The sequence below is a fragment of the Pseudopodoces humilis genome, chromosome 18 (assembly GCF_049639895.1).
Source record: "Pseudopodoces humilis isolate 2021_Gansu_Grassland_sample_001 chromosome 18, ASM4963989v1, whole genome shotgun sequence".
Taxonomy (NCBI): Eukaryota; Metazoa; Chordata; class Aves; order Passeriformes; family Paridae; genus Pseudopodoces; species Pseudopodoces humilis.
This window is the reverse complement of record NC_142217.1, coordinates 9,779,766-9,804,121: the sequence shown is the minus strand read 5'-3', so window position 1 is coordinate 9,804,121 and position 24,356 is coordinate 9,779,766. Positions and strand designations below refer to the sequence as shown.

General features: G+C 41.8%; 1 protein-coding gene across 4 annotated transcripts in view; it reads right to left on the bottom strand.

Annotated features, from left to right (window-relative positions):
* The window catches only part of XYLT1 (xylosyltransferase 1), a 176,788-nt gene that overhangs the window by 70,292 nt on the left and 82,140 nt on the right, over positions 1 to 24,356 (bottom strand). For all 4 annotated transcript variants that reach the window (XM_088063990.1, XM_088063991.1, XM_014252704.2 and 1 more), the window contains one exon: positions 21,180 to 21,705. In XM_088063990.1, the coding sequence (XP_087920116.1) occupies positions 21,180 to 21,705 (526 nt within the window). The remainder of the gene's footprint in view (positions 1 to 21,179; positions 21,706 to 24,356) is intronic.

Sequence of the window (24,356 nt, the reverse complement as noted above, 5' to 3'; positions counted from 1 at the left end):
AAGCATTTTCTCCCTATTCCTACCTACTGCCATGAATAAATAACACTCAAAAGCAACAGTAAATTAATTAATGATGAATTAGAATGAATCTCATAATAATAGTATTTATCATATCAATTAACAGCCAATTAGCACATCATGATCAGCATTATTAGGGTGAATACAAAATGCCTTTTAAATGAGCATCAGGCTATTTTTACTGCATTCAGTGACACTGCTGGACTTCAGAGATGTAGCGTAAAGCAGATCCAAGAACAGACACAAATATTCCTTGCAAAGACCATTGATTCCCCTTGCACCTTACACCTTAGTTTGACTTCACACTCCAAAACCCAACCAAACCCTGGGCTGCATCCAAAGCTGAGTGGCCAGCAGGTCAGGGAGGAGATTCTGCCCCTCTGCTCTAGTGAGACCCCACCAGGAGTGCTGCAAGCAGTTCTGATGCCCCCAAGATAAGGACATGGAGCTGCTGGAGCAAGTCCAGGAGGTCATGAAGTTGATAAGAGAACTGGAGACAGGCTGAGAGGGCTGTTGGGGCTGTTCAGCCTGGAGAAGGTTCTGTGGACACCTCATAGAAACCTTCCAGTGTCTGAGGGGCCTACAAGGAGAGGGACCCTTTGGCAGGAACTGTAGTGACAAGAAAAGGAGTAATGGGTACAAACTGAAAGAAGGGAAATTTGGGTCAGATATTAGGAAGAAATTCTTTACTGTGAGGGTGGTAAGATACTGGACCAAGTTTTCCCAGGGAGGTTGTGGATGCCCAAACCCTGGAAGTGTTCAAGGCCAGGTTGGATAAGGCCTTGAGCAACCTGGTCTAGTGGAAGGTGTCTCTGCATATGGAAGAATCATCTTCAAGGTTCTTTCCAACCCAAACCATTCTTTGACTCTATGACTTAACGTTTGAGAGGTAACACCCTTGGAAACCAAAAAGGAGGAAGACCACTATTTACAAGTGCCTGTGTCACACAGCTCTCAGGACAAACCCACAGCCCATTCCCAGCTCAGAGTCAAAACTTGTGGAGCCCAACCAGCTCATCACTGCAACCAGGAGCAGCTCCTGAGTGCACCAGTTCCATGGCAATACACACAAGATAAAAGGAAAACCAGCAGTCCTGTCCTGTCTTTCATGGCTAACACATAAGGTGTGAGAGGTTTCTCACTGTGTGGAGCCACCCTCCCCTCACAGAAAGCTCACTACAGGAGGAGACACTTCACTCTTGTGCTCCAAGAGCTGACTTGTGCTCGCTAGCGGGGGGAGAGGTTACAGAAGGCAGGAAGTGAAAGGATTGAGATGTTTAGTTATCTTATCCACCACTGGCTGTTGCTAGGGATGCTCCTATCAACAGCCCCAAACCGATGAGAACAGGGATTTGTCATACAAGATAAGTCATCCCACCACTCCCAAGAAAACTGGTGACACAAACCCGGACTGAAACATTTATAAAACCTCATTCACAATTTGCTGTTTCTGAACAATCAACTACTGATTTAGGTGGCCTGAATTACACTCCAGAGGCTGCCAGCCCTCTTGCTGCCAATGGATTACATCCCAACTGGGACACCACTGACAGCCTCAGCACCATTCATGCCAAAACCAACAATAGGCTTTGGAGTCAGCTCTTCTCTGAGGAGCCTCACTCCCTTCCCTCCTAAAAAACCTTTAGATTTCTTGTGCAGGACAAGAAGAAAATGCAGAAAATGCCCTTATTTCAGTTAGACTTTCTCTTCTGCATCATCAGGAAGTTTAATCCTTCAAGGAACAGAAACTTGAAAGCAAATCAGTTACTAGGGAGCAACCAAGGCACACATCAAACAAAGTAACAATACCAACAAAACAAATACTAAGTAAAATAGCAACAGAAGTATACCAAGGTTTACACTTCAAATTAGCATTTGAAACAGCCTTTGCTGATTGGAGTGTCTGTTCCAGTGTGTTTGGAGACTGGCACACTGTAACCTTTACACCATCTCTTCCTCTCATGCTCACAGCAAGAATAATCAATAAGGAGTGAAAACACAAGCAATTACACACATCTCTACTTCACATAACCTCCCAGGAGACATTATGTACTGCTGAGACTACCAAGAAATGGATAGGTAGATAAAAGCATGTTTGCTACCTGCCTGATCAATGTTTTCCCTTTCTGTTTAACTTGCTGTCATCTTTCAAGTCCTATGTAAAGTATCTCTTCCCCAAATAATCTTAAGAAATTAACAGTTAATCATTACAATCAGCTGGTGTAAGGCCAGGACCAAGTTAATTTATACCATATGAGTATCTGGTCTGTTAACTCGAAGTTAATCCTCCCTTTGAGATTCCATTACATCTGTCTCCTATTTTTTGAAAGTAGAATTGGAAGGCTCTGAATAAAGACTCTGCCTTTATTCTCTGTTCAAGATAACTATGAACACAGTGTTGGAAATAGACCAAAAAATTAAAGACTTTCACATGTATTTTACATAGCTAGTTTGAAAAGGTCAAGTTAGGTGCTGAGAATAAAGGTTGCACTAGCAAAAGCAAAAATCAACCCTCATACCTGGTCCCTGTATGTGGTACAAAATGGGAAAGTTTAGCCTCATGTTTTAGCTGGCACTTGCAGTGTGGGTGAAATTAACAGGAATTTCACAATACAGTCAAAAGAGAGAGAAAAGATACATAGCACAGGTCTGTGCAGGTTCACTCCAAAGCTGTCAGGATCTGCTTCCCTTGCATCCTTTTGAGTTAAACTTTAAGGATTTCAAAGGCTGCAGGGCTGGGACTAGGCAATGCTAAGGATCTCACACTGAGGCAATAAAAAATGTGTCAGACATCAGATTCACATATGTGCAGGCACAATAAATACATATATGCCTTGAGTTTGTACACACTGGTAGATTAGCTAGGAAAGAGTGAGAATTGAAGCATTTAAAGTAAAACAGCACACCTGAAAAACGAGCTTCCCCCAGAAACAAATGGGGTTTCTCCACTCAGAGTATACATTTCTCAGCATAACTAATTTTTTGACACATAACTATTGTCAAATATCATGTCAAATTTATGTCAAAGGACACTGGTAAGAAATGGTTTTGTCAAATGACCCAAAGTACTTCTCATTTTCCCATGTGAATAGTAACACATGAATTATTTTATAATTGATCAGCTTTGTGCTTTGAGAAAGCACCTGTGTACTCCTTGCTACCATGTGTACTACATAAAGGATCATTGTGGAATATGAATAATTTTACTCAACAGAGAAGGAAAAAAGGACCAATCTTCTCTGAGTATATTGTTTGTCAGACAGAGAAACACAGCATAATTATATTGTGACATTTCCACCAGCAAATAGATTCTACTGTAAGCAATTAACACCAGTTCCTTCAGCAGACTTCAAAAATGTAACTGTATGGTATGCTCAGTTACAATAACATCTGAATAATAAATGACATTGCACTACTTGAGCTAGATTTTAGCATACACAGACAGGCTAAAACACAAGACAAATAGATGGATGTTAATTCTTGCACAGGCCACCCTTACACTCCAAAATTGTTCATTAATATGGAAAATGTTAAGGGCATAAATATTCACATTTTCAGAGAATACAAGCAAAGTGACAATGAGCACCCTGGATCTAACTAAAATGTAGAACCTTGGTCTGTGCAGTGCACAGAACAGCCTATGTCTCTCCTCCTGGAGATGGGTGAGGTAGGGCTGGGCTCTCCTTCCTGGCTAGAATGCTTTCCAGAAGCTGCTTCTGATCAAGAGGGATTAGTAAAGATGGTTTAAAGACGGGGGAAAAAAAATCATTGGGCATTAATCCTCTAAACATTTCATAGCCAACATATCTTCAACACAATCCCCCTAATCCAATTAGGGTGCTTTGAAAATCATATCTTGAATTCCATGCTTCATTGTAATGGGTTCTGTGTGAGTGAAACATCCACTTAGCAAAGAGCTGCTGAACAGCTGCTCTGCTCCACAGCCCCCTCCCCATCCTCCCTGAACCCCAGCCCAACTCCAGCTGCAGCAGCACCAAACCTGAGCCCTGACACATCTGGCAGGGTCAGCACTTCCGACATTCACCTCTTTGAAACAACAGGGAAAACAAGTCTTCATACAAAGTTTTTGCCAGCGAGGAACAAATTACTACAAATTAACTGAGCTTGATTTTTTAAATATTCTCAAGAAAACTGTTTGGACTGGTATTTACCAGGATGTATTTTCACACTTAAAGTGATGGGCAAAGGATAGAACAAAACAGCATAGTCTTGTTGCTAAAATAAAGGACTTGCACTCCATTACTCCATCACAGAATAAAAGGATCCCATTAACATACCACTAGAGGAAAACAAAGGGAAAATCAAATTGCCAGCATCAGAAAATGTTCAACAAAAGCAACATAAAGAGATTCTTCTATATTTCAATAGACATTACAGTTTTGTTAAAAAAATCCAATGTGCAGAAAACATCACTTTATTGACTAAATAAGTTACTGGCTGCTGTGAAAAGCATCTGGGGAGAATTTGTATGCAAAACGCGTTCTCGCAATAATACCATAATTTATAAATGAGTTATAAATTTCTCTCAGATTTTAACATGTCTATGATGCCCTTGAATGCCAAGGAACTGCTTAAACAGTAGCCTGTAGAAGGGGCTTCTCTAACTGCACAAGAAGAGTATCTGTGCAATGTCTGAGACAAAAGAAATCATGCTGACTTTTTACAGACAAAAATAATAATGGAGATTATTTCTAAAATTATCTAAACTCTGCCCCTCAGAGTCTCTCTTCCCATTCTGCAACTCTTCATTTCATGTCAGCACTCAGAGGTACTAAATTTGGCCCCAGGCACTTCCCATTTCCTGCAGCTGGGACTGATGCTGCCTCCCAGCAGTGCTGCCTGTGTGCTGGCAGGGTTGGAGCAGGACCTTGGCACAGGGGGCTCTGCTCGTGCACAGCTCATCCCACCCCACTGAATTTGGGGAGCCTGGCAGGTGTGAGCTGTGCATTAGTGTGGATCTCCAGGAATAACTCCATGGTGCAGCACACTGTGAGACAGGGCACACATCCAAGTTGTTACGCATTTTAATTAGGTAAAGCAAGTGCTAAAAACTGCTTTGAAGGTCTAGATGTAATCCAGCAATATTGGCTTCCCGTATTTGGGCTTTCCTCCTGCCATCTCTCATTCATACACAAGCTATTTGATCATCCCTAGCACAAGGGGAGGCTTAAAAGAAAAAAAATTAAAAAAACAAATTCAAACAACTTGTGTTGAGATGTAATTCAGTTCCTCCTCCTCTAAAACAACAGAGCCCCAAATTCATTCACAACTTGGCTTTTATGGTACAGTAGGGCACGAAAATCATCAACTGGCTGCAAAACTGCTAAGTAAACCTAATTTAGGAGATGAAAATGTGTGAAACACAAGAAGCATCTCACAGATTGTAAAATGACATGTTTATTTAAAAAAGGAGACCAGGAAAAATAAGAAATGTTGGCAGAGGATTGCAGGAAGAACCCAAAGGCTCCCTGGCTCTCAGAGCTGCCCATGACCTGCACACTCCCAGGCCAGGGACTCACAGCCCTCAGACACCGAGCACCTCAGAGAGAGGGAGGCAGAAAAGAAGCCCCAGCAGGTTTGTGGCAGAAATAGCTCTGTACTTCACTATCCAGAGGGGTAGGGCCAGTAGGGACCCCAATGGCAGCAGCTCAGCTCAGAGAGGTACAAACCCACAGCACCAGAGAGCCAGGAACCATCGCGGGCTCCAGCAAGGTCTGCTCTCCCTGCAGCAGCTGCTCTGCAAACACTCCTGTGAGGCTCTGCCTCTCAGCAACTCAACCTCCACACAGCTCAAAAGCCCCTGAAGATTATCTGTAACTGAGCCAAGAAGAAATATTACTTGTTAAGGCAAGGAGGCAGTTACTGAGTAGTAGCAATATAACTTCATTCAGTTAATCCTCTGAATTCATTTCAGTCCATCCACTCTGCAGCCTCTCTGAAATCCATGGAGAATGGACAGTGTAAAATCAGTATCAAAAGAAAATTAGCATGTTTGAGCCAAACTCTGTTCATGTTCCAGTTCTAAACAATCCCTGATCTATAAAAATGCAGATTAACTTTGAGCATCCTTAACAATCCCCCATTATGGCTAAAAGAATCAAAAGCACCCGAGCTGCAATTTCTTTCAAATATAATTGTATTTCCCCTATCTTTATTTTGACATTAAAAGAACGATGAAAAATCTCTTCACATTATTTCTCAAGACATAATTTCTAGAAAGTGAACTGTTTATCCACACACACACTACACCATTCATTCTCACCCTTTCTTCTATGAGACTGGACCACCCTGACCTCATTGTCACAGCAGGTACCATCTTTATGAAAGAACACTTAATTTCTAAAATTACTTTTTATGTAAACTAATCCAATCCAATCCTGACACCAAATGCTTACTGTTCAACAGCACAACTTTCTTAGAGCTGAAGACAACATCTGAAATAGAATGCCTGTGGTGGCAACCTTTTTATTAGAACAAAATCATTTTATAAATCCAAAAGTGAACCAGTATGGAAAAGTTTAATACTATTGTAAATGAAGAAGTATTTAAAAGTAAAAATTATACTTGACACTGTAATTACATTGCCATAGAGTATAATCCCAAAAGAACACAGAGACCTTTTGCCAAAGGTGATTTGAGTGTTAATATGAAACTCAACGTGGGCTCATTTTAATTACATATGTGCCTGCTGAGAACATATGATAGAGTCCAAAAAGCTAATTCATTGTCAGCGTGACAGCAGGACCTAATATTAAATCTTGCACACCGAGTAAATTCTCCAGAATATCAATTACCACGCAAAAATAGGACACATTGCAAAAGCAGTAATCAGTATGAAAGCAAAAATACAAAAAATAATACTGCCAAAGAGAGCTCAGCTCTGGGCCAGCAGTGGGTATAGGAAAACTCCCAGCAGTTCATCCTTTTTCCTTCAAAAGCAGCAACATTGAGCTGGTCCATCTCTAACCCCACTGACACCAGGTTTGCACTGACTTTCACAGCACTGAGCTTCACTGGCACTGTAATAAAGTGACAATGTTATCTATAAAACTCTTTAGCAATATATAACAGCGCTTCAAATTAGATTTTATTGTGCTTTTTCCTTTTTCTTTTCTTATACTTGGCCCTAAATTTTCTTCATTTAAAAGAAATTGCTGAGTGATTTTGTGTTCTCTTCTCACAAGACCCTGACAGGTTTCTGGCACTGAAAATATATTAGGACTCAGTTTATACCTCTTACTGATAACAGGCATTTTGGTTTACTTTTAATTGTGGACAAATTCATGCATCAGTCAGTATTTTCTACAGAAAATGCCTGCAGTACAAAGAGGAGAACCCAGAGCCACAAGGATGAGCTAACCCCAGGAAAATGAGACATAATCACAATTCTGAAGGCAGCAGAAACCCAGCCAATACTTCTAACTGCATCTTTACCTGCCCTTTTGTTGCTTTACTGATGCATTATTAATTAATAACTACTGAGCATTCCCAACAGAGCATTTTAAATAACAGCTGAATTTCTTTATGGATGATCATGAATCCTAAAAGTAAGTCTGCAATGTTCAAAGCAATAAACAAGCCCAGGTAGTCAGCCTGAACTGCTACAAAAACTGCCCTTTGAAGCTTGATGTTTTAGGGATGCTAAATGTCTCCTGCATTGTATTACACAATTTCCAGTCTAGCTTAATCCAATTAGTCTGAAGAAATGTAGGATTTCCTCCGTTTTGCCTCAGCTAGGCAGATACTGTTCACAAGGGAGGTGATGGCATTTTAGAAAAGCTGCAGGGTTGGTTTGGTTCACTGCTTTATCCAAATGAAGCTACACCAATTTAGGCCAGCTAACAATTAGTTTTCACTTCTCAAGTCAGATAATGAAAAGAAAATTGAAAAATCACAATTATTTCTATGCCAGATTTATGCAAATGATGAAAAGTATTTCAGCAGGTCTGAAATGTATTATTCAGGGATGATGCCAGGTTTTCACATTCCACTTGAATTCTGGACAAACTCACAAAGTACTGAAGGTGTACTTAGGGCACCACTGTGGTATTGCAGCTGGATAGTTTTAGGTATAGTTGAAATAAATTTGTAATGCTTTAAGATGAAAACTCATTTGGAGATTCTATTTACCCATAGGATAATTTTTTCTATCTCCACTTCAAAAAAATGAAAAGCCTCCTACTATTTGAATAAAATTCCAGCACTAGTTTTCAATAATATTGCTGCCTTTAAGGCAAAAAGGAACTCACATTCCTATTCACTCTTCACTAGATTTAGTTACTATCTGAATAAAGATCTCTCTTTGGTTTTTGTTTGTTGGTTTGGTTTTTTGTTTTGGTTGGTTTTTTTTGTCTTTTTTTTTTGCCTACAGACTACGCTTAATATTTCTTTCTGGTGTTTAAATGGTACATGCACAGGAAAAAGGCAGCTTCAGCTGTGCTGAAGGTGCTGTGATCCTTTTATCTGCCTTCTGACAAACAACCCCGGCCCTTGCCATATAACATTTGGTAGATGGGGTAGAAAACAAGTTGCCTACACCATTTTCTGAACAATGACATACAAAACTATTAATGTGGATTTTGACACAGTCCAGACAAAAGGACACAGGTAGGAGGCCATGCAGGGCAGAGCAGCCAGGCTCCCCAGCCTGGAGCAGTTTGGATGCCGTTTCCTGGGGTCGGTGGCAGCCCCAGCTCCCAGGGACAGTCCCGGTGTGTTTGTTCCCAGCCCTTGGGCAGGCAGTGCTGCTGTCCCTGCACAGACACTATTTTCTGATAGCTCTTTCTGTCTTCTAACCTTAGTTCTTCTGGTTTATGGTTCTACAGTCCTTCTACAGGGATTCACAGAAAAGAGAATAACACCTTTCTTACTTTCAGATATTAAGATGGATCATTATTCCTCCTGATATGTTAGAAGATATTTATCAGTTTGAGTTATGAGGCCTTTCTGACTGTGAAGTCTTAAACATCGATTTAATGCCAACTTAAAGACTACTGAAAGTGTAGGAGATTGCATTAGATAAATAATTTAACAATAAAAGGTATATCAAGACAGATATTATTGCAACCTTCCACCAATCAATTACCATTTTCCATGTTTATCTGATTTTCATCTCAAGGCTCTGTATATCAAATTGCCCAGACATACACCATACAACTGAAATAATTTCATCATTGAATAAAATTGCATAGCCATTAAAATTCTCTAATATCAAGATAGCTGACATTATGTTAAATATTGGCTTCAGTTCCATAGGGTAATAAATTTTGACCTAAATCCAATCTTTCATGGATAGCTGATTAATAATGAAAAATTATTGGTTTGTCACTTTACCTTAGGAAATTTATTGTGGAAACTAATATAGCACCAGGCAGGCTTTGAAATACATAATAAGTAAAACCACAGTTCCCTTCCTAAGCACCCTGAAATAAGAGAACAGATTTGGTATGGTACAAAAACATCAAACATACTGATAGCTACCAGAAAAAGAGAGAATTTTTCCTCCTTAAAGATACTTTTGTTCAGCAAACTCCCTTAGGGAACTCAGAAAAAAACCCTGTTATTTTTAAACAAAATTATTTCAAAGTCTCTTAATAAACAGGATTTAAAAGCCACATAAATACCAAACTAACAGTAACATCATCACCCCCATTTTTCCTCTGCATGTACCTGCACTGGAGTTAAATACCTGGTCTGTAGATGACATGAACTGTCTGAGGTGTCCCAGCAAGCCTGTGGCCCATCCAAGAATGAAACTCAAGTTTCCCCAGTATTAGTCTAGGACTTAACTTTTATTAGTGCTTGTGTGGTTGGCCCTTGATATGGTGTAATGGAACATATTCTTGCTGTCCCTCCTTAGCTGAGAGCTCTTTAATAACTTCTAGAGCAATCACATTGCATCTTTCCTTTTTCTTCTTCTTGAAGAGATCCTTCTGCTTGGATGGATTTCAGTAGAATTTTCTGAGTGATTTCAAGTTTGCACGTTAGGGGTCCCCTAACATCACTGATTTATTTCCTAAAATTTTGCAGGCTGCAGTAATCTAAAGCAAATATCATGACAACACAAATGTTCACATGTTTGGCAAATTATGTCTACAAATGGCCAGAAATGATTGAGAGAAATGAAAATGAGTGAATTTCTGTGCTAACTGCAGCCTTTTCAATTGTAAATGATGGAGCTGAATCTAGTGGGATTTCTCATTAAGGTTTCCTTTTCGATGACCAGGTTAAGAATGCCAGAGATGTCTGAAGCTTCCTTGTAATATTTCTCATGAGCCTGTCAGAAGTGATTTTCTCATTTGTTTTTCAGGGATCTGCAAGGTAGAACATTTTCAGAATCAGAACTGCTGTACAACTGTTCTTATTCCCAAATGCTGGACAGATGGGCTTTGCTTTGGACTATAAACTTCCACAGACTGGTAAGACAAGAATCCCTAGCTCTTTATCTTTGCTTGCTCCTATGTAAGAACAAAATTGTCTTGTTTATTTCTCAGTGAACTTAAAATTTTGGTGATAGAAGCACATAGGGACATTTTATGGTTCACTGATAAAGGTTACAGAATAAATTTACTGAAGTAAGACATCACTTAAGAGGAGTCAGCAAAGCTACTTCATTACATCAGTTAAAACTCTAGCCCTCTTTGCTTTGAACACTTCACAGGAAGCTTGGGTTTGTGATCACCAGCTGGCAGCAAATTATAGATTTGTTTACAAAACCACATCAGCTATGTGTAACCTCGCTCTGCTCTGGCTTGGCAAATCCAGTGTGTGTTATACAGAAGACTTTTCCACAACGTCTCTTGGTAGCTCTCCTCACAATTCATCCCAACCACACCTCTCCTTAGCCACTTGTTTCTCTGGCAAGGTGGCTGAATGAGCCAGGCTAGGTTCTCCTGTCCAGTTTTCCCTTCTGTAACAAGGTATATTCCCCATATGTTTTTGAATAAATGACCAAAGAAAGTGACTGTCTCAGAGAGAGAGAACAACCTGGGGGTAGATCCTCAAACCTGCTCAGAGTCTCACAGTGAAATTCTTCCAGAGCACCTACACCTCAGTCCCATGCAAAAGAGAAAGTACAAATGGGTAAAACACATATTGCAGTAAATTTCTCTTTTGAACTTCCCTTTTCCTCTCTACTATTCAGTAAATTGCCCAGAATGAATCACAGCCCAGAAATAGATGAAGAACACAAAAATATATGGTTCTGTTTAGTCATACTACTGTCAAGCTCCACACTATTATGCAGCACAGTAACACACACACAGCTTTCAGTCTGAGAGGAGCAGGGTTTGCAATGCTCCACTGCACAGCAATATCCAGTGGCTGGCTGGAAGCCTTCATTTGCAATTAAAACCACAGGTGAGTAAGCAGCCGGACTGCTTAAGCTGCTGTTTACAGCCAGGCACCAACAAAGGTGCGTTCTCACCAGCAAAGTCTTTCTCTTAGAAGTTTTAATGAGTTACAGAAATTAATCAAGACTTCAACGAAACACTTCCATTAGTACGGGCAAGGAAGTCTCCACAAAAGAGACAGAATCACTTTGCAACAAAGAGAATGATACGAGCCATTATATTCTGGTTACACCAAGGGCTGCCCTGAGCTTCAGCTGAGTACTGAGGTTTCCAATGAGATTTGTAGAAAAAGGTCCTTTTGACTGAGCTCTTTCTTGTACTCTCTGACAGGACCTACAACTGTTGCAGACTGCTGGGGGAGGTTTAGGTTGGATATTAGGAAAAGGTTCTTCACCCAGAGGGTGGCTGGGCACAGGACCAGGCTCCCCAGGGAAGTGGTCAGGGCTCCAAGGCTGGCAGAGTTCAGGGAGTGCTGGACAGGGTTCGGTTTTAAAAGGCAACAAGCAATTCAGGCCTTCAGAAGAAATCCTATGAATTGCACAATTTGAAAGCACATACAATTGCTGTTCAAATTATTTTCCAGAAATAACAGAGTTTGAGTTATTAGACAATGATTTTCTCGCGAAGTGTAATTTTGCTTTTTTTGCATAAATCTTCACCATTTTTACAGTAACGTCTGTGGATGAGAACAAATGGGTGAGCATTGAACACAAGAGATGGTAGAGATATTCAGCTTGCAGCAAGCCCTAGAAGGAAGGACTGGAAAATTCCTTGGCCTCCCTGGGGGGTGGTGAGAAAGCTGGAGAGGAAAAATGATGGACTTTTGCCATGGGCCTTTCAGTAGGGCCAGGACTTGAAACCAACATCTTATTTTATTCTCAAACTGTAAAGTGCAGACTTTCAGACTTTCCTGTGCATTCAGCTGAGCCTGTTAGTGACAGCAGTAGGCACTGGGAGATGGGAGTGCTCTGTTCCTCCTTACAAAGGTGCCAATCAGGAGCAACTTATTTGACACAACTAAGTGATAAATCAGTGATATTAAAATAGTGTGAGCAGTGAATCAGGGCTATTCACTTCTAACACGCTCTCAAACTATCAAAGACAAGCATTTACTTGGAAGACTAAATATACAATGAGCAATTTCAAAATCTTTCTCAAGGTTGCTCAGCTACAGATTCTTGTCATTCAGTTTTTCTATGGAAGTCATGATTACCCAGGGAGAAAAAAGACGGATGTTTTAAAACTACCTCCTGCATAAGAAATATTTGAAACAGAAACAAATTATGGTTTAGAATCTTAAAATGGCAATAACGTCCTGTAAGATTGGCCTCATGCCTAGATTGCTGGCATTTTAATTCGGAGTTAAATCTCTTAAACAACTCTTCTTCATTTCCAGGGGAAGCCATTACAAACCAGTGATCTCATAAAGCTCAGTAACTCCCAAACTACATCAAAGAAATGTACCCTTTCAAATACCTTCCTGAAACAGGGTGCATTCCCTTTAATTATATTTTTAATACTGTAACAAATTCTGTATATATTTAAGGAATTGTTTCAAGAAGCCACAAAAAAGGAAAATTCTTCACCTTGGCTCAGGAGGGAGAAATGAAATGTCAATACTTTCCCCCCAGTTATTTTAAAAGTAATACACCAGAGCCACTGGCTTCAAACTAAACTGTGGCAGCCTCAAGTTGCAGTTAGTATGGCATTTCTGGAACATAACACTTCCCCATTCTCAAAGTAATAGTTTGTCAGCTGCAGATTCCTGTGAAAACTGAGTATTTGCTAAGTAATGGCACTTGGAGAAGTGCAATGGTTAGAAAGACGGAGCTGAATCTGTGCTCTTTTGTCCATGGTGTTTTTTAAAACAAAAAGCAAATCTAAATGCTGCCTGCTCACAATTAGTATGTTACACTGACACCCTAACACAGTTTTGTTATGTTGGAATGTTGAATTAGGAAAGAATAACATTGAAGCTGCTTGTGCAGCCTTAACTCAAGCTCAGTCCAGTACTCATGTACACAGCTGCTTGCTTACCATTGAATAAAATTAAGATAATTAGATGCCATGTTTCCTCTTCAGGGTCTGTCTGCTAAAATCATCATAATGAGTCTACTCCAGAGGTCCAGCAACAATTCTATATGAAAACCATTATGTTTGAAAAAGTGTAGGGCTCAAGTTTTCCTTGTACAGGGGGAGGTCGAGTTTGGTGCTCTTATTTTGGGTTGGGTTTCTTGGTCCTTCTGATTCTTCTCCCCACTCCCCCCAGTTCATACCTTCATACCAACAATTTTCTTTAGCCATAGTTGTATTTGACTTTCCCCAACACTCTGTCCACACATTTCAGGACCACTGGGAAGCATTCACGATCACTGAAGTACTTTTCTTTCATCTCTGTACATACACAGTAATCTTTATCAAAATATTCACTGAGCTTCTGCTACCCTCATGCTCTCTTCCCAGGAGGTTTGCAGCAAGGACATGCTCAGCCATTATCCTCTCCCACGCTTGCCCTTGCTCCCCCTTTAATGCTCCATAAAATGATAACATTTTCCAAAACAGAAAATGTTGGTGAGAAGTAGGACTGCTGACCATAAATATTCTGTCCCTTCTGTCCCCCACTCCTTGTGTCATGTATTGCTCCCATCATTTCCTTGAGATGCCATGTGCCAGATGATTTCTGCAAGTCTGCTCTTGGGGACCAGTTCTGCAGCCTCCAGACCCACAGGTGATCAGACAGACCTGACGTGGAGAAACGTGACCAGACAGTAGCATCACAAGAAAAAAACAAGAGGAACATCAAGCTGATTTCATTCTCCCACTTTCAAACTTGCAGATGATCTAGACAGGAGCTATCTGTATTTAAATGAAAGAATTAATTGGCACAGACACCCAACAGTTTTCCCCCTCACTGAATTTCTTCTAAAACCAAAGCTGTCTATGCAAGACTGAGCTGACAGAGCCCGGCTGTGCTCATCACAGCCTTAATTTTGGAGGAAGAATCCCTCAGCTCGGCAATGCCACAATCTCACACATCTCTGAGAAACAGCAGTCCCCTGTTTTCTACAGGGCAGCTGTTTCCAGAGGTACAAGGAGATGGTAAAGCAGTGTCATCCTAGTTTGGGATGCCATAAAGACATTTCTAGCAATTCCAGTTCCCTTACAAGATGTACACACATCTTCCTTCTGTAAAGAAACTTGTCCAGTTTCTGACCCACTGGCCAGATCTAGTTTCTAAGGATAAATCATTCATTTGGCCCTCTGCCCAGGGAGCAAATCAGCTGTGAGCAGGGGAAAGTGTTTTGTCAGCTCTTACACTAGGGTTACCTCATCAGTCCCTTCAAATGAGCAGAGTCACCAACAGCAAGGCAGGGGCTGTCTGCACATCCAGACTGGTGACAGGGGTCCGTGTGCCCTTTGGGTTCATGATGTGAATTTCCATCACTTAAATGAGAGACTTAATTCCTCATCCATGCAATGATGTAGGGCCCATCTTCAGCCAGAATGGCAAAGTATATTTTCATTCCTTACATCCCAGTTTAAACTATCCTAACTTGTATATGTGGCCATAATAATAGCTAATCTGAGAATCACTGGCAACGTACCAGGATGTCATTTTTCTCCTGACAGTACCACAGCTTCACTGATTTTATGAGAGTTGGTTCTGCTTCACACGCCTAAGGGGAGAGGATACATCACTTATTTCATAAATTCATTTCACCTAAAATGCAATTACTGAATCTTGAAACGGCCCTTTATAATGAAAGCAGTGCTGGAAACATGGTTTCCAGAACAGAACACAGTCTCTGTACACGGTGTAATTACATCTTAGCGTTCTGCAGAATACCAGTGCATGGCTTAAATGCTATTAATTGTAAGCAGTTTTGTTCCACAGGATGTTGTTTGCTGATAACTACTCAATTAGGGTTATTTTGCAATTAGTCTACTCACAGTAAATTTACTGCAACCAGAGTCATCTGTGGTGCAGCAAATTAAAATGCTGTCTGGGCTGTATGTGCAGTGGCTCTTACATGCTCCTTAAACCATGTATAGCTCACAACAGTGATTCTGTCACACTAACAGATTAAACACACAGGAAAGCAGCAGCAGCCAACATCATTTGGAATCCTGAAACCAGCAGAAAAAGACAAATCTGGGGTTCAATGATCTGTAGATCAAACCCAGTGAGTCCAAAAATGCACTGCCAAAACCTTAAAAGCTAAACAAACCACGCATTTATATGTCACTGTGTGCATACACATGCATATTGAGCAGATGAAATCCTCTATTTGCTTCATTACAGCTCCCACTCTTTTAAAATTCTGTAGAGGGTGCTCTCATTCCCATGCCTTGAAGAACAGCTCTGCTCCACCCCACAAGTATTTGGCACCCTGTGGCTTATCCTCTCCCTTCCTGCAAATCACACATTTCTGTTCTTTCTGCTGAGTGCTTTGAAGTCATCAGATAAAAATATTATGGACATTCAGATTGCTATTACCTGTGTGTTCAGTAAGTAGAGCTCCAGAGCCCTTTCCTCTCAGTTTGAAAACCAAAAGGTTGTGTTTTCTAAAATAAAATGGAAAATTTTCTTCCCAGCAACCTCTAAGAAGCTGAAAGTTCTTACTTCAGTGGGCCAGAGCAGCACTATCAGTAAGCAACCAGGGAGAAGGCAGTGTGATCTGCAAAGAACTCTTTCAGTGCTGATAAAATGTTTGGAATGAGGGAAGCATGATCATTTTCCTACTTTACTGTAAGTTGGGTTTACCCCACAGGGATGAAGGTAGCAGTAAAACCTGTTTGATTTAAAAACTAAGAAAAGACAACAGAAATGCCCAAGGGAAATAAATCAGGATCACTTGAGGCTCTCTGCTTTCCTAGAGACTTTTCATTTGCTAGAACTACATCTTAGAAAACACTGCTCAAAAAACTCTGCTATTTACTTTGGTCTATCTAGGGCCATAGATCTGGTTCAAGAATAAAGCCATTTGGGCTTTATGATGAGGATTAGGCCAGAGTCTCCCCTGGGGATCTGGCAACTGAGAAGCTGGCCCAGATGAGGCCTGGTGCAAATACCACCTGGGACTGTGCCTGTGGTGACTCCTGACCTGGTGGCAATGACCAAGCCATGAACTGTGCTCTGTGTCCATCCAGCAACCCTGCCAGGCAAGGAGTGCAGAGCTGCAAACTACCACTATCCACGTGAAAGTGAAAAACAGAACTCAGGGACTGAATCCTGCCTCTGGGTCAGCAGCTAGGGGCTTTTTCATCTCAGGAGGAGGAGAGAAAGTAGAAATCACAAGTTCAATATCATGTTGAAATGTGGAATTGTGTAACTGCAATTGCAGTGCTGCCCATTGCTGCTGGGCAGGGTCAGGGTCACAGTGGCCACTCCAGGACTGTGCTCCTGTCCACAGTAATAATGGATTGGGGGGGGGGGGGTAACGTGGCACAGATCAGGTCACTTGTGCTTTGTCCAAGGGGATTTTATCTAGGTACAGAGTGATGGGAATTTTAGGGACAAGAATTCTCATTTAAACTTCTGTTTAGTCCCAGTACCTCTGCACAAGAGGAGGACCATGATGATGATGGACAAGGAAGGGAGGCAGTTGGTTCACATCCACTGCCAGCTTTGGTGAGCAGTAGAGTCTGGCACACCAGGAGAGCCAGTGTCTGTAGTCTGGCCCATACAGGACAAGGCCAGAGATGGCCCCAGCAAGGAAACATCTCCACATTGTCCACGGGCTGCTGATCTCTGTACCGTGTCTCCTGAGACAAAAGGAACCCCCCAAAGGATGTCTCTGGGTATCTTCTCAACTGGCACAGGACTGGGTTTGCTATTTCCTCATCTAACCTTATGCTGAACCTACATGTCCCCTCTTAAAATTGCTGAATGCATTCTCCCCAAAACACACATCTACGGAGGCCAAACATTCCCTTCTGAGTGAAGAGAGACTTGCAAGCTGCCTGTTGCCCTGCTCTCAGCTGTGAGTGGCTCAGGCTGCACCTAGAGCCTTTGACACCAATCTCCTGTGCCATAGCATTTGTACTGTGTTTTTAGGACCAGCTTGCAGGGAAATGCCAGCTCACCTGCTCTGCTCTTGCAGGTGGCTGGTGAAGGTGCCACATCCTGTTCTACTGCTTCAGCAGCAATACTCTCAGAGGGACTGCAGCCCTCATGGAAATAACACCTGCATGGCAGAGAGGGGACATCATGCTCTTGTTTTTAACAACCCTTTCTTTTATCACTGAAGATCCTTATAATCAACTTCCTTTGCCTGTTGCCTTTGGAAACAATAAAACAATTTAAAAAGGAACAGCTTGTATGATCCTGTTCTCGGTCATAACCACTGAAGTGAATGTATCACTTAACATTTATGACAATCCAGCTGGATGGAGTCCTGTCCATGATTGATAGCTACACTTAGCAGCGTCATGGTTTTGATCAGCTGAGACAAGATCCAAGGGGATTAAACGCTGGATGACACCTCAGTGGAAACCACAGCACTGGGAACACGTTTATATGTTGGGATAATGGATGAATGTGCTGCTCCAACGCATAAATATTTATACTTCACAGTTTTGCTGAAAACAGACAGGAAACCTTTGTTCAAACCAAACTGACAGGAACAACACTCACATGCTGAATACACAGACTCAGACCCCAGATGTCTGACTGCTGCTGAAAAACACCAGATCTCTTTTTTAATACATGAAGTACCGAGGCCTCTACCCACATCTCCCCCAACCAGCAATCCTACCCATGGGGTGTCTTACATCCCCAAAAGCTGATGGCCAGTACTTCACAAACATCTCCTATAACCAAACTCAACTCCTCTCAAGGACCAACAGAGTTGATGAAGTCACCTTTCATGAGGGATGGAGTCACTCTGTGAGTGAAGAACAGTATTTGTGTTCTACAGTGGGAGGAGAGATATGGGACCACAATACACTGAAACTCAGACAATGTATCTTTCTCAGGGCTATACAATTCAAAGGATCTATCAAATTATATACATACAAGGCCTTCCAGTAGGCACTGGGGGCTTTCAGTTCTGGGGTTCCCCCATGTCTGTCTTGACAGTTCTGTATTCAGACATTTGAGAAATGGCTGCAAGGTCTGGATCTCCTCCTCAGGTTTGGTGACCCAATCCTTTTGTGCATTGGTGTTTCCTGCATTAGCAACTCCTGTCCCATTCCATATGCTGCTGCATTACCACTTCCCTATAGCAAAGCTCCCAAATCTGCTCTAGAGCAACCTGGTATGGAACACAGGATGTCCAGACTTTCTGCCAAGGAAATCTGGCAGCTGAAGTGGTTAACTTCAGCTGTCAGCATGGGCAGAAGGAAATAACCTTGAGGCAAAGAAAAGTCAACATTCTCCACATGTATCCATCTGGCTAGGCTAACATGTCTCTCAATTATTCCTTTTAAACAAGTGTCACCACTTAAAAAACTAAATTAAACTCTAGCTCAGCAAACGCAAGAATTTTAGACGCAGTCTTTTTGCACCTGATTTTTTAATATGGTATATATCAATACCACAGGAGTTTTTTCCTAAATTAGTCACATTTGGACATTTTCATAATTTTTCTAGTCATACCTGTAGCTCCCAGTTTTCCTGAGAATTTTACTCTGATATTACAATGGAAGCATTTGTACCAACGTGCTATGTACATATATGCTGAAAGGCTTCAAGTGTAAAATGTGACACTGTTCTTTGTTCTAAGACCACATTATTACCCTGACTGCAGGGTGTAAGAGATAAATCCTGTATTTAGAAAAGAAGCAGTAAATATTTCTTGAGAAACCTGTTTTTAAGGATGGCAGTTGTCTACAACTTCTGGAAAGTCACCCTGCATCCCTGGGAGACAGATTACCAAGCAGGGCATGGAACCATAGGTGTGTGCAAAATTGCACAGTTGCAGTGTCTGCCCACACTAATGACACCTTCCAGCTCTGGCCAGGACATCACTTGCATATTTGTATTTGGGATACACTTACCTACACAAGATTTATAGCATTGAGCCCATTACTAAAACCTCTTGATCCCAAAAGTGTAGGACAGTGTCTGCAAGGTGCTGAGCTCCCTCAGCTTTCTCACAGACCACAGCTGACTGCCCTGCCCTTAGGGAAGAAGGGGAAAGAAGAGGGAAGTGATAGCAAGGACGTGCTTATCACAGTGGGTTCCACCAGTGGCACCTCAGAGGTGCCCAGGGGTGCTCACTGATGCTCATCCTGTTACTGATGTCTGCTTTTGCTCAGTTCTCAACTCTCTACTGTTCTCATGTCTTCCCTTCAAGCTGTGCTGCCTTTACTCTTCCCACTGAACATCATGTCTTCTGCCTGCTCCATTAATTCTTTGTCTCCAGTGTCTGCCCACCCAGTTTAACAATTTGGAGTATTTACTGTGCAAAGAAAGGGAGAAAAAACACCAAAAGAGACATGGTAAAAAACCAACACAAAACAGTCAGAGATGCACTGGGATGGGGAATGGGGGTGCTCAGACCATTCATCCTGGACCATCTAAATTAAAAGCCTAAGGATCTTGTTACAGGGAGATGTGCTTTTTTGGATACATTTTCTGGGGCAGTTCCTCTTTTTCACTGTCTGTACAGGGAATTTAACCTCCTAATCTCTGTAATAGCAGCACTATCCTTCTCTCTACCTCACTGAAATCACCTTGCAGTAACCACTGCTTTGTGATGGTGCAGTAACAAGCCATTAGAGGATGTTCCAAATGAAAGGAACATGGATAATAATAAATAAACATAGATCCCATGGATCTCCATGTTTATTCTACAGTCTCAAAGCAAGACCTGTTCTCTAGTTTATAAATCCCCTCTGCACTTTCAGCTTGGACAAAGTTGAGGCATATCCTGTGCATGAGCTGGAAGTGCCAGTTACAGGGTGTGGACTCTGGACTATTGCATATATAAATAAATGCTGCTGTGAATAATGCTGCTCTTGATCAATACCCACTTTGATCGACTCATCAATGCTATTTTTTTTTTTAAGGCACTTTACTCCATGGAGAGCTTAGAGCTGGATGAACAGTGGCACATGAACCACTTTTTGAAAAGTAGAAAAAGGTCAGCTCAGACATGCAAACTGACAGCAAGCTGAGAGGTAACTCGTGATCAGAGGGCATGGAGAAACCAAAGCAACAAATCAAAGATTGGCTTAGGCCAGCAGAGGTAACAGACTCTCCAGCAGTGATTTTGAAAATAACTTTTGCTGACTCAAGAAAATTAAAAATAGAAGTCAGCCACAAAATTGAATTTTCCCTGTGCTTTTGGATTTTTTTATATAGTTTTGATAATTACCTAGGGTTATTAAAATACTTAGGTTTCCACTGTGACAGAAAAATATCCATATGGCCATAACAGCAATGCCACTCCTGTATTGGTCAGCATGAAGCTCCAAAATTCACAGTGGATGTTCTCTGAGTACCAAAAAGCACACAACTCTTGCACAGCATAACAAGATTTTGACTGTGCCTCTCTGTGTCTATGGATTGAGAATTAAAAGAAACAGGAGTAGCAGCTGAATACCTAGATCACATTGTGCAATAAAGATCTGGTGGAAACCAATTCTGCAGGAATCCACCAAGGATCTTGTGACATCCATATAATTCCTTGTTAAAAACATCCTCAAAGCCTCCCTTGTTTTAACGGAGTAAGTCCATTACATATTCCTGCAATAAAGCCATTTTTATCATCAGAAGGGTATTCCAAATACACAGAATGCTTCTCCCAAGACAGTGTGTGACTTCTCCAACTCCCAACTTACCCTCCAGGGCACAGAAACGTGTCACCTGCTCCGGCATCAGCTTCCCGACCTTGTGCTGGCAATAAACGTCCGCGATCTCCTGGCGACACTGCTTGGACTTGGCGCGGGACATGGCCGAGATCGCCTCCTTGCCCGTCACCTCACACTTGGGTGGTTGGTCGTATTTCAGTTCTGGGGAGCTGTTCTCAATTTTCTGTAAAAGATGCTGTGTGGGAGACCTGTCAATCTCCTTCAGACTGTTGCTGTTGCTGCTGTTTTTTCCCAGGTGATCACTGAACTGCACCACCTCGTTGGAGTTCTTCCCCAGCAGCAAGTTCTCCTTCATCTTTTCCTCTTCCAGTTTCTTTCTCAAGTGCTCCTTTTGTTTGCTAAGGGGTTTTTTCACCAGTTCAGACTGGTGCTTTTGCCTCTGAGTCCTGGGAGCAAAGTTACTATTATCAATAGTTTCAAAGTCCTTGGGGACCGAATTTTCATTATTGCTGTCTGTTCGCATTTTCTCCTTCGGTCGGTGGGAAAAATAGCCATCCTATAAATGGGGAAAAAAATTATACTCATCTTACTAAAACAGTCACATCCCATGCATTACAAGCATTTCTTACATGAAAACATAGATCAACTACAATGTCACATACTGCAAAAATCCCTGTGTTGGGGTTTGCAGCAGACAGAAGCTGAGAGGCCTCTGGGGTGCCCAAGTCACCTGCACTGGCATCTCTTCTCCACTGGGCCCGAGTCCAAGCCCTATCTCAGATGGAGCAGGGAGGTTTACACAGGTTTGTGAGCAGTGATTAACCAGACATTTCACCCTGACACCATTAAATATCCATGAGAAAACAGACACGGGTTTCAAGGGAGCAAAAGCAGGTCCTTCCATGCTTTCCTTCACTCCCTGTGACACAGTTTGGTATCCCAGAACTGCTTTGTTGCTCTGCAGAAAGCACCACCTGACTACAGCCTGAGCTTTCAGTGAAGTAACTTTTCTACAAAACAAATCCCTCCCAATTTTTCCCTTTGTTTTTTTTGACTTCCTACACATTTACACGTTTGAACCCTCCCTGGGAAGGCCAGAGTTAGGCTCAGGTGTCAGCTCTTAACCTTCATGTTCCTCCACTCAATGGTCTTAAATACAGAGTCCATAACTTTGCAACATTCAAAATCCATCATATAAAGGAAAAGGAATAGACCATGTAAAATATTTGCCTGCATCAGGGGTGGGTGAGGTTGAGCTGCCTTTGCTCCAGCTGTGGAAACTTGTGGAGGACACAATTTTTAGACCTGTGGACATGGAAATACCTCTGTAAAAGTGAACACTAGCAGATAAAACCAATGATGAATGGTTAATTAAATGTCTGAAGACAGGAGTAAAAATACTGATAGACTTTTTGAGTCTGTTCTGTTTCCTTTCCACTTGTGGAACACCTGACCAAAAATCAGAGACTGGGAAATGACAGCATCACTAATGATGACTGATGGGAGCATTTCAGCACCTATCAACCACATTTTCTATTCAAAACATTTTACCAGCATGAACTAATTGTTTCTCACATCTCTTCTGGGAGGAAGTATTTAACAGTCAGGGTTTGCAGAGAAAGGAGAGGGAGATAATGACCTATCCCAGGCCATGCAGGGAGTCAGTATCAGTTTGACCTCTGAAGCTCGGCAATGGGAAATGTTTGAATAGTTTATTCATTAGAAGGAGTTGTTTAGTGAGTGAATAAAGTGATTTTTTGACTCTTCATGAAAATGTCTAGTTTGCAACTAGCTCAAGCTATCAGACACAGAATAATGCAAAGGAGTTAAAAAAAACCGAAACAAACAACACCAGACAACAACTCACAAACCAAAATCCAAACATTTTTCAAACAAACAAAATGCTTCTAGTTTGGGGAGAAACATTTTTTAAAACATAAAATTCTAATGTTTAAGAGAACACATGAAATCAATTTCTTTTCTCAGAATCACTTAAAGGAAAAGAATAGCTTTTATACAGAAACACAGGCTCATTTTAGTAGTAAAAGACTTCCAGGATCATGAAGCCCAGCCATTAATTCAACACTGCCAAGTCCACCACTAAACCATGTCTTCTGGTGCCACATCTACTCAGCTTTTAAATCTCTGCAGGGATGGTGACTTCACCTCTTCTCTGGGCAGTCTGTTCCAGTGCTGGATATTTTCCATGAATAAATTTTTCCTAATATCCAATCTAAAGCTTCCCTGGCACAACTTGAGGTCACTTCCTCTTGTCCTGGGATGTTACCTGGGAGACAAGACCAGCCCTGACCTGGCTGCAGCCTCCATTCAGGGAGCTGTAGAGAGCCATAAGGTCTCCCCTGAGCCTCCTTTGCTCCAGGCTGGAGAATCCCTGCTCCCTCAGCTGCTCCCCAAAGCGCTTGTGCTCCAGCCCCTTCCCCAGCTTTTGTGGTGCTCATTGAAAACCAAAGAGAAACAAAATAAACAAAACATAGTTTCAAGGCAGCCTTCATTCCCAGGAATGACCAAACCAAAATTAAAAAAAGATTACTTTCAGAGCCTGGCTCCCATTACTTATCCTGTATTTCAATGGATCTTCAAAGAAAAACACCAACTCTGCCTTCTTCAATAAACCTTTTCTAAGGCCTCTAAGGCAATGCCATGATATTTCTACATATCTTGGCAACATTCTCACAGGCTGACTCTTGCTAAATTATTTTTGTCTTCAAATTTAAAAAAAACCAAAACTAATCTGTAAAGCAAATGCACATTGATGAAAGGGAAAGGGAGATGAGATGTTTGCTATTGGTTCTTCACAGTAATTATTTTTACCCACTCAGGAGACACTGGCTGGCACCAGAGCAACAGGCACACACCTCCCATGTCCAGGGAGTGCAGAACCCTGCCTGCACTCTGCCCTCCTGCTCCTTCCAAACCTCTCTGGTGCACGACAAAGTGGCAAGAGATGAGGTGTGGGCAGGTTCTTGTTTCAAACAGCGTCTGACACTACACTTTGGTGATGTTTCAATGGGAACTGTTGCTCTCCAGTTTGCCACCCCTGCACCAGGGGTGCTGGACGAGCTGTGCAGCTCCCCTGGGACTGCCAGAGGCTGCAGCTCCAGGCTTGCAGCAGTGATCCCCCCACGCTGGGACACAGCACGGAGCTGGGATGAAACCTCAGGAGAAAAAGGCAAAGCAAACAGATTT